This window comes from Amblyraja radiata, chromosome 34 (assembly GCF_010909765.2).
Source record: "Amblyraja radiata isolate CabotCenter1 chromosome 34, sAmbRad1.1.pri, whole genome shotgun sequence".
Taxonomy (NCBI): Eukaryota; Metazoa; Chordata; class Chondrichthyes; order Rajiformes; family Rajidae; genus Amblyraja; species Amblyraja radiata.
Window position 1 is genome coordinate 12,679,580 of NC_045989.1, and position 18,308 is coordinate 12,697,887.

General features: G+C 40.4%; 1 protein-coding gene across 2 annotated transcripts in view; it reads left to right on the top strand.

Annotated features, from left to right (window-relative positions):
- spg11 (SPG11 vesicle trafficking associated, spatacsin) overlaps positions 1 to 17,140 on the top strand; it is a 114,915-nt gene extending 97,775 nt beyond the window's left edge. The window contains exons 32-40 of one of the 2 annotated variants that reach the window (XM_033050633.1): positions 1,252 to 1,450; positions 2,818 to 2,961; positions 4,408 to 4,541; positions 7,074 to 7,181; positions 8,724 to 8,910; positions 11,180 to 11,256; positions 13,926 to 14,081; positions 15,567 to 15,718; positions 16,760 to 17,140. In XM_033050633.1, coding sequence (XP_032906524.1) covers positions 1,252 to 1,450; positions 2,818 to 2,961; positions 4,408 to 4,541; positions 7,074 to 7,181; positions 8,724 to 8,910; positions 11,180 to 11,256; positions 13,926 to 14,081; positions 15,567 to 15,718; positions 16,760 to 16,940 — 1,338 coding nt within the window. In that variant the 3' untranslated portion in view covers positions 16,941 to 17,140. The remainder of the gene's footprint in view (positions 1 to 1,251; positions 1,451 to 2,817; positions 2,962 to 4,407; positions 4,542 to 7,073; positions 7,182 to 8,723; positions 8,911 to 11,179; positions 11,257 to 13,925; positions 14,082 to 15,566; positions 15,719 to 16,759) is intronic. The other variant, XM_033050634.1, reaches the window with a different exon arrangement.
- Positions 17,141 to 18,308: the final 1,168 nt, after the last annotated feature.

The window sequence follows — 18,308 nt, forward strand, 5'->3', positions numbered from 1 at the left end:
AGTCAAGTTCTTTTGTAATCTAGTGCAATCCTAATCCCTTCTGTCTTGTGAAGCCCTGTTCACTTTAGTGTTAATATTCTGGCAATAAACTGCAGTTCATACTGGGCTGTACTGTATTATAGGTCAGGGGTTCAATGTATAATAGCACCATTTATGCTTTTGTCCTCTGACTCCAATTACTGAGGCATCATTTGGGAACATTGAGAATTATATACCCTGAAAGAAAATGCTGAAGAATAGACCAAAAGATAAACAGACGAGGGATAAATCTGGAAGACACTTAGTGATCATCTCCCCAGCAGGAAAGATTAGGATTATGAATGATTCTTTGTGAATGTGGAAGGGAACAAGGTTCCAGAGAATACATGCAAGGCTTTCTAAACTCCAGAGAAGACAACTAGAATCATCGATTCTTACAGCACAGAAAATTCTGTTCAAAACTTTATTATTCATAATTTGAAGCTCTCCCTCTTTGTGATTGCCAACTGTCTTACTGATTTAGAAACAGAAAATGCAGAAATACAAAAAAATGAGGAGACATCCACCAACTTAGATAGCATCTGTGGAAAGCGGAACAGCTAACATTTCAGGTCCTTCATCAGAACTGATAAAGGGAAAAGAATAACTTGCCTTTTAGAGAAGACGAGGGAGGGATTGGCAAACTAAGAAACATAGTCTAATTCTGACAGCTGCATTTGGTCTCACCTTATCTTAGAATTCCCTTTGTTCTGTGCATCCTACCCCTCCTTGTCTATTATTTCCTCATTCTGATTAAGAGGCCAGGCTTGAGATATTGTTTTTCATTCCATAGATTCTGACCGACCTGGATTTTTTCAGCATATTCTGTTTTATTTCATACTTTCATCATCTACAGCATTTTCCTTTTCTAACTTGTTCCTTTGGCATTTCACCAGATCTTCTCCCTTAATGTTGTCATTTCTTAGAGCTGTTCCTGGCTCTCTTTACTTTCCACTGTTCACAATTCTCTTTTCCAATTCTCTACTGTACAACATAGCCAGGTCAAGCAGCAGTGTTTTACATTTCACACATCAGTGAACAGTGGTCATTCTGTGTGTGCCTTGTTGGAATAGCTCACCAAGGTATTTTGTAATATCAAACCACCAATTATAAGTTTTTTTGGGGCATCCTGATCCATAATATCACGACTTTTTGAATAAATTATTTCACATCATTAATGAACTGGTAAAACAAAATCCTGAGTCACATATTTTTTATTTTCTTACTCTAAAGGAGCTCGGCTTTTCCTTCAATGATATCTCAACTCAGGATTCTGACACGGTTCTGAGGGAGGTGTTATCGTCACAACAACCGGATCGTTATAAAAAGGCCCAGGCATTTATCACCACGCAAGGACTGAAAGCAGAGGCAGTGGCAGCTCTCGTGGCAGATGTAGTGGTTCAGGCCCTGCTGTCTTCAACACAATCTAAAGGTAAGCACTCTGCCTTGCTATTTACTGGGTGTCTTGTATAGACCTGAGTGCAATTTGTGTATGGAATCCAGAACTCTGTTTCACTTAGCAGTGGCTACAATTCCAGTGTACAAGTTAATTCATTGATAACTTCCAGAGAAAACGTTAGACTGATTGACGAATAAAGGTCGTCGTATTTTTAATCTGTGTCATGACTTCAAAATAAGTTAATTTAAGTGTTTACATTGGTGAGGGAACAGCAGAGGTAACATCAAACTATTTCATACTTGGGCAACTGCAGGCAAGAAGGCTAGGCAACTTAGTCAGCATTGCTGAGTTGGGCTGATTGTGCTCTTTGACTCCATGAAATGTCTTCGTAACTCTTCCCCTTACATTCCTCTACTCTTTGCGTCTTTCAATCTTGATGGCAATGGCAAATAAATTCAAACTAGCACTTTTTTGACAAAAGGCTCTGGCACATTATAAAGGATAAATATAACCTCTGTAACTTGGCCTGATTCTGCTGTCATGACTACACAAGCTGAATATGTTAGAATCTTCAAACCTGGCACTACAGGTGATGTGGTCTAATTCCTGGTACCATTCAGTGTAAAAATATCAAACAGATGCAAGGTTGTTCAGTTGTCTCACTGCCTGCCTAAGTGGACAAAGAGCATTCAGGATGGTGTGAGGTCAATATATTGGGAGCATACTTGAAGGCTGACTGCAACACGTCACAAATTACCCACCCAGGCAAGAGTTACATTGGCAGATAGCTGGGATGAGTTGGTCACCCTGCACTCAGAGACAACAGAGGGCTTTAATGAACTCTACACAAAGCTGAAAAAAAGTTCAATCTGAGAAGTATTTGTCCTGTCATATCTTGGCTCTCTTCTCGGAGTTGTATTGCACTCAGAGTAAAGCTGCCCACTGTTGCCGGGTAAGTCTAAATATAGTTTCCACATGGACTGTCTTGGATTGAGTTTAGAATCAAATGCCAGATAGTTCAGTGATGATAACTGCAATAGTTAGGGGCCACTTTGGGTTTCTCCAAACTGATTTAATCTTGGCCTCTTCACCCAAGGGGGAGAATTATCACCCAATTGGACCAGTGTGGATTCTGACATAAACAACTGAGAAGCAATGGTCTTAAGATAGACATAAAAAGCTGGAGTGACTCAGTAGGACAGGCAGTATCTCTGGAGAGAAGGAATGGGTGATGTTCCGGCTCGCGACCCTTCTATAGACCCAACCTGTTGGTGAAATTACAGCTGTTTAAAGATGTTTCTGCACTTAGAACCATCATGGAACACTTGGTGAGCAGGTCTGCATCAGAGGATATAATTCACATACATGACGGTTGTCCTATTAATTGTCTTTTCACACAGGGCTGGGAATGATGCAGATCTATAGTCTTCTTGATGGGAAAGAGGCCTTTCTTCAGCTGGCTAAACTGTGCCAAGACCCAATCCTTGTTGGCACGAAGCTACTGGATAAAATCTCATCCATTTCCAATGGGGAGTTGGAGTGCAGTAAGTAATTGGAAATTCAAAAGCTCTACTGAATGGCTATGATGAAGTAATAGTACAAAGTGACAAGGAGGGTGCAAAAACTGCTTATGTTACAATTTAAACCAAAGTCATTCCTGTCAACCAAATATTGTCAATTACTCATTTTTGACAATCGTTCTGAAACTATCTCCAAAGATAACTTCGAGCAGATCCTAAGTTAGCTGGTTTTGTTTGGCCAGAGCTTTGAGGTCAGGAATAATCATTTATCTTAGTGGTAGCTTACTTGCCCCTGAGTTGGATGGGTAAAGCTTAAACCCTGATCTAGGATGTCATGGTGAGTGTAGACTAATGATGCTGAATACAGTCTGAACATTCAAGAGCGGGATAGCTCACCTGAACCATCCAACCTTAAGTTTGAGCAGTTGGATTCCAAAGTGCCTTTCTTTACCTGAATTTGGCTCATATCGTTCCAAACCTTTCATATCCATGAACCTTTTAAACATTGTAAATGTACCTACCTCTACCACCTCAGGTGGCGCATTCCATCTACCCACCACGCTAGTGTGAAAAACATCCTCAGATTCCCTTTAAATCTTTCCCTCCTCACGTACTCTCTGTTGTACAACCATGGCCCTTTGAAAACTCACCAATGAGTTCCACTCCTCTGATCCTCTCGTTATCCTCCAAATTTCCTCCCATTTATTCACTTAACCATTTCCATTTTGAAATCTCTTTTAATATTCAGCAGGGATATTTGATGTCTATATGTGATTATCCCCCCAGCTCGTTAACACACCTACATCCATTGTAGGTGCCTTTTGTTGCAGCTTACTCAGCAGGAAGTACTTGCTCAGTTGATTACACTCATTCATGCTGCTGTGTCAGAAGGCTATGGGTTTGAGTCTTGCTCCGGAGATCTGAACACATCATCAGCCTGGGGCTCCCAGTGCTGAGGACACCTGTACTGTTAGGGGTGCTGGAAACCAAGATTCATAAGCTCTCCAGAAGACAGAAGGAAGTTTGCACAATCTTCACTGAAACACTATCCATAACTAAACTAGTGGAATATATACTGTGTAAATGAGTACCATGGAACTTTATTATTAGTGGCTTGAAAAATGTTTTGAAAATGTACGAGAATTTTGATTTGATTGTTGAAAGATACAGCATGGAAACAGGATCTGCAAACTCCGCATAGACAATACTCAAGAACAGGATCGAACTCGGGTCTCTGACCCTGTGAGGTAGCAGCTCTACTAGTTGCACTACTGTGTTGCTCCATATTTAAAGTCGGATTTTTGTAAGTCAGGTCATTCATAACCCAGGGAATCCCGGTATTTATTTTCCTATAAAGCATTTGGGAATATCAAAGAATAATAAATAATATAAATGCCAGTTAATGTTAGTGATGAAAGGATCTGTTGTTTGTTTGTTTGTTGACTTCTGACTCCTCCATCATTCCTCAAGCTGTGGAACTGCTGATTCTGGCCCATGATTGCTTCAGCCTGACGTGCCACATGGAGGGGATTAGTCGAGTATTGCAAGCTGCTCGCCATCTCAGTCACAAACACCTGGCTCCCAATGAAGAGTACAGTCTCATGGTACAGTAAAACCCTTGTGTATAACTAGGTAGACTCCGAAAAGGCATTTGATGTGGTCTTTTCCGTTTGCTATGAATGTTATAGCGCAGGGACTGGTACTAGGGCTTCAAGTACGTATAAAGAATTTGGATGAAGGCATCAAAGGTATGTTTTCAAATTTGCTAAAAAACCTAAAGACAAGTAGGTTCTGAAGAGGCCATAAGAAGGCTACACAGGTATAAAGGTAAGCTAACCAAATGTGCAAGATCTTGCGTATGAAATATAATGTGGGAAAGTGACATTTTCTGTTTTGATAGGAATATTAAAATATAAAATTAACAAGTTATCTAAATGGTGAGAAATCACAGATGTCTGAAATGCAGAGTCGTTGTGCATTTCATAGAGAGATGATATGAAGACATAACAGGAACTAGGAAATCTAACAGAATGTTAATTGTGAAAGGAAATTAATCCAACTGTAAGGAGTTTATGCTTCACTTATACAAGGCATTGGTGTGACCACATCTGGGATACAGTGTACCATTTTAACCTTATTTAAGGAGGGATGTTACAGCATCAAAAGCAGTTCGGAAAAGTTTATTCAGCTAGAATGGGCTGGCTGACATGAGGAAAGTTGAGCAGGCAGGCTACGATTATGTCTGCTTGAGTTTAAAGACAAAGCGAGGAGAATTGAAGCATGTAAGATCCTTCCAGACACAAGACACTGCAATTGCTAGAATCTGAAGCAACATGCAAATTGTTGGAGGAACTCAGCAGATCAAACAGCATCTGTGGAAGGAAAGGAATTGTTAACAGTTCAAGTCACACCTGCATCAGAGCTATATTTCCTCTTGAAATAAAAGGGAGAAATTGAGATCCTTTCTCTAAGAATTATATTCCTCAAAGGGCAGTGGAAGTAGAGATTATGAGTACAGAAGCTCCCCGACTTACACCATAGGCGACTTATGTAAACTAACACTTGCATAAAAAACTCTGTACTCGGCCCCTCATGCAATCAAGGCAGTTTGTAATTTCCACATCACTCAAGTGTAGGTCGGCATAAAAAGCCGGCAATGATAGCGGTGTTTGCTCAGACAGCCGCGTGCTGCAGGAAGTGCCCCAACGGCGAGATGGAACTAAAGCCAGCAACAGTGATAGATGGTGCTTATCCACAAAGCCGTGCAGGGCAGAAAGTGCCCCGTTCACAGCCGGATGCCGCTGAGACAGTCAATACTCTCAGTGATGGATGCAAAGTGGTGGAGTAACACAATGGATCAGGCAGCATCTCTTGAGAATACAAACAGGCGATGTTTCGAGTCAGGACCGTTCAGGCTCAGTGAGTTATTTCAGGATGGGGATTCTGACAGGAAAAATCTGATTTACGTAAAGGTTCACGGATCGTAACCCTTACGTAAGTCTGAAAGTGCCTGTACTTTTAAGGCAACGGTGGATACATTCTTAAAAAGTACAGGGGTGAAAGGTTACTATGGGTGGAAGAGAACTGCTTCCAATTATTATGTTCATATGAATTAATTGATGCCAAGTCTTCTTTCTAATTGCAGGAAAAGAATTGTCACACAAAAGCAAGAAGTTATTTTCTTTTGGCAGGTCGATAGGGAAATGTTTGGAGAATGGGACTTGCAATACTGATATTCAATTATTTTACCCTAAAAATCTTACAACTTGATCGTTGAACATAGAATGAGGGCATTCAGCTCTTTGCTCTGTGAGCCTTCGGTTTTAATCCCATCTCCCTCCTCGTAGCACTACAACTTTACTCTAATCTTTGCAAATTTTTTTTGCGTTGCAAATTCCCAATAACGAATGGTGACAGTTTCTATTGCTGGATGAGAATGTGGGTCATGTGGGTCAGTAATGTAACCAATTTGCTATCCTACTCTGTGAGGTGTGTGCCTTCATGCATAGAGAAATCATTTGCATCACACATGCTAATATTAAGTGTTCTGCCACACAAATCCCAACGTTGACCATCTTAGATCACGGACTTGGCTCCTTAGTCATTTTGCAGGTCCACATACATTTCAAACAGTTGTTGCTTAGCCAACCAGTAAATGTTTAATTAATTCTTGAGCACAAACGCAACAAATCATACTGCAAATGTAAATAAACTGGAAAATCAGCATAAAACTGCTGAAACTGGAAATTTGAAACAAAAAGAGTTCAGGCTATTTGTTCAGGTAAAGGTTTAAGATGAATTTGATATTTAACCACATCAGAAATTGTAGGTTTACTGCTTGTACCTATTTAACAGTTGCATGCTAATTTAATGTACACTTATTTCAAATTGAAAATGCACAGCCAGTCATGTAGCCTCTGGTGAAAGAATGGTTAACTTGTTGATCTTTATCGGAATAGATGTGAAATGTTGGAACTGGAATTCTTAAAGATAAGAAAATATTATCTGCCAATATGTATTGGCAGATAATTATTACATTACTGAATCCACTTTCTTTCCAAGCCTCTACAAATTGTAATTAAAGTATCGTGAACACACTGTAAAGAATGAACCAGAAACCATGTCTCTCTCTGTAGGTACGGTTGGTCACTGGCATTGGGCGATACAACGACATGACCTATATATTCGACCTGCTCCACGAGAATCATAGGTTTGAAATGCTGTTGAGGAAAAACGTTGTGTCGGTGAGTGCAATGGACAAGCGGTTCGACCTGTTTCACCTTTCCTCGTATTTTCCATCTGAACACAGGGAGGACTGGGGCAGTGTAATTATTAACAGAGTTAATTATTTAACATATTGTTGGTATCTACATGTGATTTATACAAAATTTGTTTAAACAAGCCAGTTTTGTTTACTAAGCAATGTAATGTAGGACTGGTGTTAGAAAATAGGAGATATTATCCTTCATGAGAAATTAAGCCAATTCAGTTTTCCTGCTTAATAGTAATAGAAAGATGATGGGCCTCATAATCAAGAATATTATCAGAACTTTTTTTTAAAGTACTTTCCATGGGGCTGTGGATGCCATTGACAGAGTCTCCTTCTCCAGACCATCCCTCATTTGCCACTGATTCAACTGTAAAGTATGGGACTGGTCAAAAATACCTCTTCATTACATCATTGGACCAGTTGAATCCTTGCTGCTTTTGTAAGCCGATACTTGCCTCAAATTACCACATTTACTAAATCCATTTCCCCTTTTTCTGGAGTGTACTTCATCTTAGCTTCTGGACTATGAGTACTGACACCAAGGGCACACCTATAGTTATAGTGTTATACAGTTTGGAAACAGTCCCTTCGACTCAACTCGTCTACACCGATAGAGGTATCAAACTAAACTATTCCAATGTATGGTTTGTTGTATTGTATGATATGATTTGTCTAGATACCACTAAACCTCGGTGCACAATGAAAATAAACCAAGACCCTTTTGTCCCTATCCCTGAAAACCTTTCCTATCCATGTACCTGGCCAAATGTTTTTAAATGTTGTAATTGCACCCACTGCCACTACCTCCTTTGGCAGATCATTCCACATATCCACTACCCCGTGTGGAATAACACGCTCCTCAGGCCTTCTTTAAATTTTTCCCTTCTCACCTTAAATCTATTCCCTTCTCTACTCTGAGACCATGACCATTCATTTCATCTATGCCCCTCATGTTATAAACCTCTGATCAACCTCAGTCCAAGGCAAGTAGTTCCAGCTTACCAATCTCTCCTAATAACTCAAGCCTTCCAGTTCCTGCAACATCCTTGGGAATTTTCACTTAATCTTCATAAATCATAGGAGTAGAATTAGGCCATTCAGCCTATCGAGCCTGCTCCGCCATTCGATCATGGCTGATCAATTTTCCCCCCTCAACTCGAATCTCCTTTCTCCCTGTAACCTTTGATGCACTTGCTAATCAAGAATCTATCAATCTCTGCTTTAAAGAAAATGACTTAGCCACCACAGCCATCTGGTAATGAATGCTGCAGATTCACCACCCAGGCTAAAAAAAATCCTCATCTCCATTCTAAAGGTATGTCCTTTTATTCTGAGGCTGTGCCCTCTGGTCGTATACTCTCCCACACCGTTACATACAAAATATATAATAGTGATACACTACAGATCAGGAGCTTGTTGTGTGGGGTTCCAGATTGTTAACCTTTGTTGTTTCTCCAGAATCATTCCTCAACTTTGCTAACCTTCCAGATAATTTCCTTAAAGTGATTTTGGGCAGTTTTTTATTGAAACACAGAATGGAAATCTGAAAACGGCTCTTCTCGACTACATCAAGCGCTGTTTGCCTGGTGACAGTGAGAAGCACAATATGGTGGCCTTCTGCTTCAGCATGTGTCGTGAAATTGGGGAAAACCACGAGGGTGCTGCCAGGGTCCAGCTGAAAATCATAGAATCACAACCGTGGGGTGAGTATCTGCTGAAGGAACTGCTGCACTTTTCAATTCAGAAAAAAAGAGGAATTGAGTATGAACTTCGTCCTAATATTAGCTTGAAATTGTACCGATTATAATTTGATTTCCCACCAAAAACTCCCCAAAACAAAATCTTCTGTGTAAACCTGAACCATTGAAAGGTTATAATTTCCTTTATAATGAAATGTGATTCAGCTTTATTAATGAAGTGGAAAAAGATTTGTCACCAAACAGAAGCATTTTTGTTAAGGATGTCCAATCCTCCACCTGCTTTCTGACCACAGAAGAAACTTGACTGTGAGAGTTTAATGTGTGCCAGCTGTTGCTTATGCAGCAACAACGAGCGCAACCTGAAAACCTTCAGAACCAGGTCAATCAATGCAGTGGCTGGTCTGGAGGCGCAGCGGTTAGAACTACTGTCTCACAGCTCCAGAGTCCTGGTTCTGATGCTGTCTGTATGGGGTTTGTACATTCTCCCCGTGACCACATGGGTTTCCTCCCGATGCGCTGGTTACCTCCCACACCGCCACGATTTGCTGGTAGGTTAATTAACAACTGAATTAATCCTTAGTGTAGTTAAGTCATTTAAATGACAATTGGACGAGTACATGGACAGAGAAGGTTTAGAGGCATATGGGGCAGGAGCAGGCAAATGGGATTAGCTTGGGTGGGCATCCTGGTCAGCATGGACGAGTTGTGCCGAAGAGCTTGCCTCTGCGCCGAATGACTGTGTTAAAAAAGAATCAAAGGGTCATTAATGGGCATGTGCTAGTGAATAAGTTGGTGAAATAAGGAGTGAGATATATCACTGAGGGGTTTGGTCAACCTGCAAGCCAGCATGGACTCATGGGCCAAATGGCCTCCTACAGTGTTGTAACAAGTAAATAAATAACTCTCAATATCAGACCCAGCTATTTTCCATGATCTGGTACTAAATCATAAACCATCTTAAAATATAATGAGAAAAATATGTGATAATGAATTAAGGCATAACTTCTGGACCAGTTGATTCCAACAGATTTTTCTTGTGGAAACCAGATTACAAGTATTGCGGGTCATGAGCTTAGCTCCCTTCACTAATGATATAATTCTAATGTGTTTTAAGAAAATTAATATGGTATAAAACTGGAAAATTTCACAAGTCTGAATTGCATTTACAGCTGTGTTTGAAAATGTAGTCAGTGGACCATTTAACAAGCTGACTATGTGGTTCATTTTCTGCAAAATTTGCTTCTATCTTAGTTGCAGATGAAAACATATATTCCAATTATGTTTCAGAACCTCCTTATGTAATCTTGAGTTTTATTTATTTACTAGACTAAGTGGGACCCGTTGGGTCCCTGTCACACAGGCTTGGTCCCCCAATGCAATATTCCACCACTCACCCATAGCCCCCAACTGCACAGGCGCAGCTCATTTCCCCTCATCCCTAGCACTCTCTCCCCCTCTTCTTTCCCCTCCCTCCCTCTTTTCCCCTACATTCAGTCACCCCCTCCCATCCCGCCCCACTATCCCTCCTCACCTCCCCCACTACATCCTATCCCTCTATTCCCCACTCCATATCTCCCCCGCTCCCCTCCCTCCTCCCACACTCTCACTCCTCCCTCTTTTCCCTCTCCTACCCTCCCCAATCCCTCCGTCACTCCCACCCTCCTCCATAACTCCTCTCCCTCTATCCCCTCTCCTCCCCCACACTCCCTCACCTCCCCAGGATCTCGAGGTTACCGTTCCTCTCCCTTCTTGCGTGCCCCGGAGGAGCATCAGCCGTTGGCCGCCGGGATCAGACTCTCCGCTTTCCGTTTGGCGACATCTCCGACTCCGCTCCGGGCCGCTTCCAGTCCCTCGAAAATTGTGTCCGGTTGGAGACCTCCGCCAGCCATCCTCAGCTCCAGTAAAAACACGATGGCGCAGACCATCACGGGGAGTGACAGGAGAAGAGACCAATCCGCGCGGCGCTGACTGGCAGGAGAGATTAATGTTTGCACGCCCGGTTTTTAAGATTTTTAAACCTCGCTAACTTATACAATATACTACCGATCGGAACAAAACTTGTTGCACTCGCAGCACATGAGGAAGGTGAGTGTGCTGACGAAAAATTGTAGCGTTTTTGCGCAAATAGAAAAACCGCATAAACCGGAAGAGCACAAGATCAGAGTTTTAGTTATGTATAGATAGATTACGCCCTGTGAAAAAATTTAATTGTTTTTGAAATTGTCCAAGGTGTATGACCTGAAACTATCAAACTGCCCTTTTCATGTTTCAGAGGTGACTCCTGAGTTGAATAAATCTTTGGTGAAGATTCTGAGCTTCCTCAAAGATGCTGCTGAGAGCTATTCAAAGGTAAATGCCTTGATACTTGGGACTCAAATTCTCAAATGTTACCAGCGATACAAAATGGTTTCTAGTATACGTGTATCACGTTAAAAAAAAATGTCATCATGAATTGCTTTTGAATGCAGAAACTTCAAACTCTGATATTTTCAGCAAACACCAAAGAAATGATACAAAAAAAAGGCCACAGAGTTACCCCAGCAATTTGTTTTTTGGTATCATTTCTTTGGTGGGTTAAGTAGCATGTGTGGAGGCAAAGGCTGTTAGTTGACATTTCAAGTCAAAATCCTGTATTAGGACCGAGAGGGAAGAAAGATTGTCAGTATATGGAAAGTATTAGATGTTAGTTTTAGACTTGCTAAATCAACCTCTATCTTTTAACCTCCTTGCTGTTTCTCCAGAAATTGTCACGTAACAAAAGTTAAAATTTGTAGCCATTATAGTCTATATGTCATTTAACTCACTGAATTTCCAAAGCAAAGCGAATCGTATAATTATAATTCATGATAATTCACAAACCTCTTTCTGCATGAACTCTTTGAGGATGCAAATTACATTAAGCCTGGCATTTAGAACTATTATGTAGAATGAATTTCTTATTTGCATTGTACATACTATGTTGTCTGTTTATCGCTGGTAAGCAGACTGTTATCTTTCTGATCAATGTCATCAGTAAATTCCAAACAAGCTTCTTGCAATTCATTCATACAGCCAGCTCCTCCACCATGTGCCTGGGATATTGGACAGGAATATAAAACTTCCATTTATATAACACCTTTCACAGCAGGGTTGTAGGCATTGTCTACATGGACTTAATCAAAATCTTTGATAACTTTCTGCATGGTAGGCTGCTCTGGAATGTTAGATGCTTGTGATCCAGAATTGGCTTCATGGAAGGAAGCAGAGGATATTGGTGGTAATATATTTTTGGACTGGTAGCCTGTGACTAATGGTGTGCCTCAGAGATCAGTGTTGGACCATTGCTGTTTTGTCATCCATATCAATGATTTGGATGAGAATGTGTAATTATAGTTAGCATGTTTGCTGATAGCATTAAAGTAGTGGTAAGATAGACAGTGTGGGTGATTATCAAGAATTACAGCGGGATCTTGATCAGCTGGGCAAGTGCCTGAGGAATGGTACTTTGTTCAGATAAGTATGAAGTATTTCATTTTGGTAAGTCAAACCAGGGCAGGATCTTCACAGTGAATGGTAAGGCCCTGGGGAGTGTTAACAAGCAAAGGGATCTAGAGTAACTACATAATTCCCTGAAAGTGGCATCCTAGATAGATAGGGAGGTGAAGAAGAGTTTTGGCACACTGGCTTCATCAGTCAGGGAATTGAGTACATTAGTTGGGACAAAAGCAAAGTGCTGGAGGAATTCAGAGGTTCACGCAGTATCTGTGGAGAGAATGGAGAGGCGACATTTCAGGTTGGGACTCGACTTCAGACTGGAGTTTAGCTGGATTCCAGTCTGAAGAAGGGTCCCAACGCAAAACATTGTCTGTCCATCCCCTCCACAGATGCTGCCTGACCTGCTCAGTTCCTCCAGCAGTTTATTTTTATCCAAGATTCCAGCATCTGCAGTTTCCTGTATCTCCATATAAGTTGGGACACTATGTTACAGTTGTACAAGACATTGGTGAGGCCACATTTGGAATATTGTGTTCAGTTTTGGCAACCATGTTATTAGATAGATACCATTAAGCTGGAAGAAGTGCAGAAAATAATCTTAAGGGCCTGAGATTCTTGAAAGGTTGACCTATACTCTAGAGATGCTGCCTGACCCACTGTATTATTCTTTAGTGTGCTGAACTTATACAGGTGTATAAAATCATGAGGAAATAGGATGAATAATATTCCCAAGGTAGGGGAATCAAGAACAAACGCATAGATTTAGGGTGAGAAGAAAGTTTTAATAGGGACCTCGGAGCCAATATTTACACACAGATTGTGCAGCTCTGGAGCAAGCTGCAAGAGGAACTAATTGATGCAGGTACAATAACATTTAGTTTAGTTTAGGGATACCACATGGAAACAGGCCATGTGAGTCCACACAAACCATCAATCACCTGTTAAAAAAATTTGGATCAAGTACATGGATAGGAAAGGTTCAGAGCGATATGTTTCTATGTTTCTATGTGCCAAATAGAAATTGCTTAGATGGGGCACCTTGTTCAGCAATAGCAATTTGGGCCAAAGGGCTGTATGATTATATGACATGAAAGTGCTTTACAGCTTGAACACTGTTGTTAAATGTTGACGAATATGTTTTAGTCAACCATTGGGAATAGCTCCATGCTTTGTTCCAGAATAAATGTAGTGTAAAAAACAGATTTTTATTTTTATTTATAGCAAGCTTTGTTAAGGTCTATACTCTCAGTTTAAAACCAATGCAAATAAATTATTTATACTCATCCCACCCACATAAAACCATTGAGAGGAAGCATAGATTTATCTGCTGAAGTAGACAGGGAGTGCTCAAATAAAGACTGCTGTTATCTTGTTGTTAGGTGTGATCCTTAATGTTTTGGAACCAGGTTGTTGAGTATGATGGTGCCAACCCAAATTGCAACTTTTCCCTTAGTTAATAACTCCATGGTAATGGGGCTAATGCTGTCATGTTAAGTCACTGGTTTTCACTGAGTTTCAATGCTGGCTAACCTTCCTGTTTCTAGGACTCGTGTATCCGCCGAGCCTCTCAGTGTGTGAAGCTAGCCAAACTAGTGACCCTCCAGCTCCACTTCTTAAACAGCAACCAGGATGTGCAGTTAATTAATCTGCAGAGAAATGACTTGATGACTTGTATCCTCTCCTTACCAAAGTTCTATCAGGTACTGTGAATAATTGTTTAGTTACATTAGCTGTATGGATCAATTTAGCTCACTTTAGTTACAGGTTGGCAGAGTGGCTGAACACGTTAACGGGTTTGCTTTTTCCCCCCCTCTATATCTACCTCAACTGAAAAATTAACAATGAATATCCAGAGATGCCCCAAAACTCTCCGGCCATCTTGACTACATATTGTAAGGATTCCATTTATTTCTCCAAGTTTCAGTCTCTCTCAAATTGCCTTAAATGACAAGACTTTCCACACCTTTTTGGCTTTACCACAGTGGGCAGAGCCATAAAGTGTAGCTCAGCTATTCCTGCACTTCAGCTCCCATTCCCTCTTCTTGACAGAGCATGGATAGTTCCCCTGATTCTTACATCGGCCATTCATTCACTCCATTGGCCTTGGTAAGTCACAAATTGTGCTGGCTTCAACACCACCAGACATATCTGATCTGCGCAGCTCCATCTTTGAGACGCACCAACCACTTCCCTTCCCATGTAATTTTGTCATTTAACCTCAGGAGATGCTCTTTGGTCCTACACAGGAGCCATTGTGTGTTCTTCCAAGTGAAGCAGTGATACATTTCCAATTTTGTTTCTAGTTCAGATTTCCAGCAACAGTTGTTCTTACTTTAAGCTGCTCTTTTAATTCTGATCTTTTTGCTTCAATTCAGGTAAAGTAGTTGCTGATTTTGCTCCCTTCATCAAGGCAGTGCACAGCACCAGCTTTCCAATTGTGATATGGATCAATTAGCTGGGGTTGGGGAGAAATCCAAAGGCTAAAAATGTCTGTGGAGACTAGTGTTTTCTGATGGTGTACACTATTAAATGGCAACTTTTTTGCTCTTCACCTTGGTCACAAACCATAGGTTTGGGACAGGATGAGAGAGCAGTCCTGAGCTATCTACCTCATTGAAGACCCTCGGACTATCTTTAATTGGACTTTACCTTGCACTAAATGTTATTCCATTTATCATGTATCAGTACACTGGACGGCTCGATTGGAATCATGTATTGTCTTTCCGCTGACTGGTTAGCACGCACCAAAAGCTTTTTATTGTACCTCGGTACACATGATAATAAACTAAACTAAACGAAGGTTGTTGTCAGAGTAGCTATGGTGAGTAACTGCAATTTGTAGATGGTACACACCATAGCCACTGTAAACCTGTGGTGAAGGCATGAATGTTTAAAAACCCTGGAAAATGCTGAGCTTCCAGCCACACTCATCCAGATAATTAGACTGAGATTATCTGGGGACGGAAAGTCCAGAACAAAAAAAATGTTGCAGTAACATATTGGAATTCTATGCAATTAACTATCTTGCGTGAAATCAGCATTACTGACAACTCGACCATTAAACTAGTTTATAGACATATGCATTCCTGTTGTAAGCCTCAAAGTCCATTGAGTTTCTTGGTCAATGATAATATTTACCTTAACTGCTGAACTCATTCAATTCTCTCTCTTTTCCTTCTTTCTAGGCTTCCATAGTTGCAGAGGCATACGACTTTATACCTGATTGGGCAGAAGTTCTGTACCAGCATGTGATTGTTTGTGGTGATTTTGCATATCTAGAGGAGTTTAAACAACAGCACCAGCTCCAGCACAGCCTGTTTGAGGAAATTTCCACTAAGTGAGTATTATTGATACAAAAAGTTTAAACTATTATTGGACTACCTCATGTTAGTTGGCTTGGATGATTTAGGCTGAATGCTCCGTTTCCATGATATATTATTCGTATAGCTATTGGTCGGGAAGGGAGAATTGAGACAAAACCTAAATATACACAAATGATTTATTTGTAAGGGGAGAGAAAAGTTTTTATTTGCTCATTGACAATTGTTCCTAAGGATTTAAATAAAATAAGAAGGTTGGTGTTATTTCAGAGCTGATGTAACGAGTACTGAACCATGAGAGTAAAATTTGGAAATCAGTATTTTCACTGTTTGAGTAGACTGGAATTAAAGTTTTTAGATGTGCAAATGAAATGTCTTTTATTGTGGGGCATCATTCCTTCTGCCTGACTATATAATGAATGCTTGGACATCTCAGGCTCACTGAAAATCATGCTTGTTGGTGACAGCTGCCCATGTCACTGACTGAAAGGTAGTCATTCCACTGGATAACCAGCAGTTTCTGTGGGAGGAGAAATGTAATCTTGATTGCTGGTGTAAGAATATCTAATGATATCAAAGGAGGAATAATTAAAAGCAGCCAGTCAGGTAATGTAAACAACCAACAATGTAAAATTTCACCTGGTTCTGATATCCTTCAAGGAAGACAATTTGCCCTCTTTCCTCAGTCTGGCCTACGAGTGAATCCAGACCCATGGTCCTCTTAACTATTTCCTTATTTCAGGGTCAATTAGGGATAGGTAACACACCAAGCTGGTGTCCTATTATTGAAGAAATGAAAAATATGGCCCATAACCTTAGCTCATGTGTGAAAAGGCAAATTTGTTTTTGAGCATGGGAAAGAGAAAATATTACAAATTTGCCAGTCGATGTTCACACCACACTGATATAAATTATCACAGAAAGTATCAAGAATAAGATTTGTGAAGCCAAACTGAATTCCAGTTATAAAGATGTTTGAAAAGAGAATCCATGCAGTAAATAAAAAGATTTCCTTGTACAAGATTGGAAATTGGGATGTCTTTTTTTAATACTTCCAGATTTAAACAACAAAAGGGAAATGCTGGAGCAAGTCAAAATCTGAAGCGGTTACTGCAGTACTGTGAAGATGTCTACCTGTTTTATAAAATGGCTTATGAACACAATTTCACAGACATAGCAAACAAGCTCCTTAAAGAACCCCAGACAAGATGTTACCTAAAAGACATGATTGCCAGCTAAGTATTTATACTCTAAGTTTTCAGTTTGGGTTGAAGCTCAATACATATAAAAAGTCTGTTCAGATTGTAAAAAAATGTAATTATGTAAATATGTTTCGCTTTTGAGTTGACCAATATTTCACTGGTAGACACAAAAATCTGGAGTAACTCAGCGGGACAGGCAGCATCTCTGGAGAGAAGGAATGGGTGGCGTTTCCGGTTGAGACACTTTTTCAGACCTTCTCTCCAGAGATGCTGCCTGTCCCGCTGAGTTACTCCAGCATTTTGTGTCTATATCTTCGGTTTAAACCAGCATCTGCAGTTCCTTCTTACACATTAAATATTTCACTGGTGTTTAGTACAACGCTTATTTACATTCAGACTAAAAACAACTATTTCTTGGTGAATGAATAGCACGGACCCAGTGTATATATACAGCTGCTACTTGGAAATAGCAGTTGAGCAAAGTGCAGTACAGGGTAGAGTTTCTGAATGGTATTAGAGTGACTACCATGCATTTATCCTTCAAATGTAAATTACAGCCCAAGAACATGCTGACACTGAATACAGTGGCTGAAATAAAACAATGAATGCATTTTTTTTAAACATGTTTTTGCTGCCTGCATCCATTCACTGGTCTGTACCATCATCACAGGTCTGTAACAACTGCACTGAATATTCAGAAAGTAGCCATAACTACCAACTTCTAGCACCTGGTCAGAATGCATGGTTTAAGATTACTGAAGCTTGTATGACAGTAATACAAACCTCTCATAGTAGCACCATCTCATCTATACATATCTAGGCTAGAGTCTGGACAACAAAGGCAGGCAGAAGGACCCATGGGATTTGAACCTTCTACCAGCAGGATGTTCAATGAATAGGGCTGCCAATTTTATGTGACAGATAAAGCATGGTTGGGAAAGGTTTCTTTAATTGTACACAGCCCCTGCCAGGGTGGTGTCAAGCAGGCTTTTACAGGCTATAATTTACAAGAATACAAGGAAAGTAGTACAGTGGAAGAAAATGGGATTGACCTACCTACAGCTGGTACAGACTTGTGGCGGCTGAATGGCCATTTAACCATACTATTATCACTAGCAGTTTCAGATCAAGCATTGAAGGAATGATAATTCAATATAGTGTCTTGGATGGCCACTTGTTCTCCTGGAGGTAAATAATTAGCAGTTAATATCCCATATATAAGGCAAAATCATCCTAGTATAGTACAATTCTGATCTCACAGGAGTGAAATCAAAGATGGGTAAAATTAGAAAAGCAGTCCTCTTTAAATAAAAAAGTTATAACAAATGGGAATGTATGCTGCAATCTTTGTAAAGCACAACCAGGTCTGGTTTATATTTTCTGAAGGGCACGAGAAACAATGCAG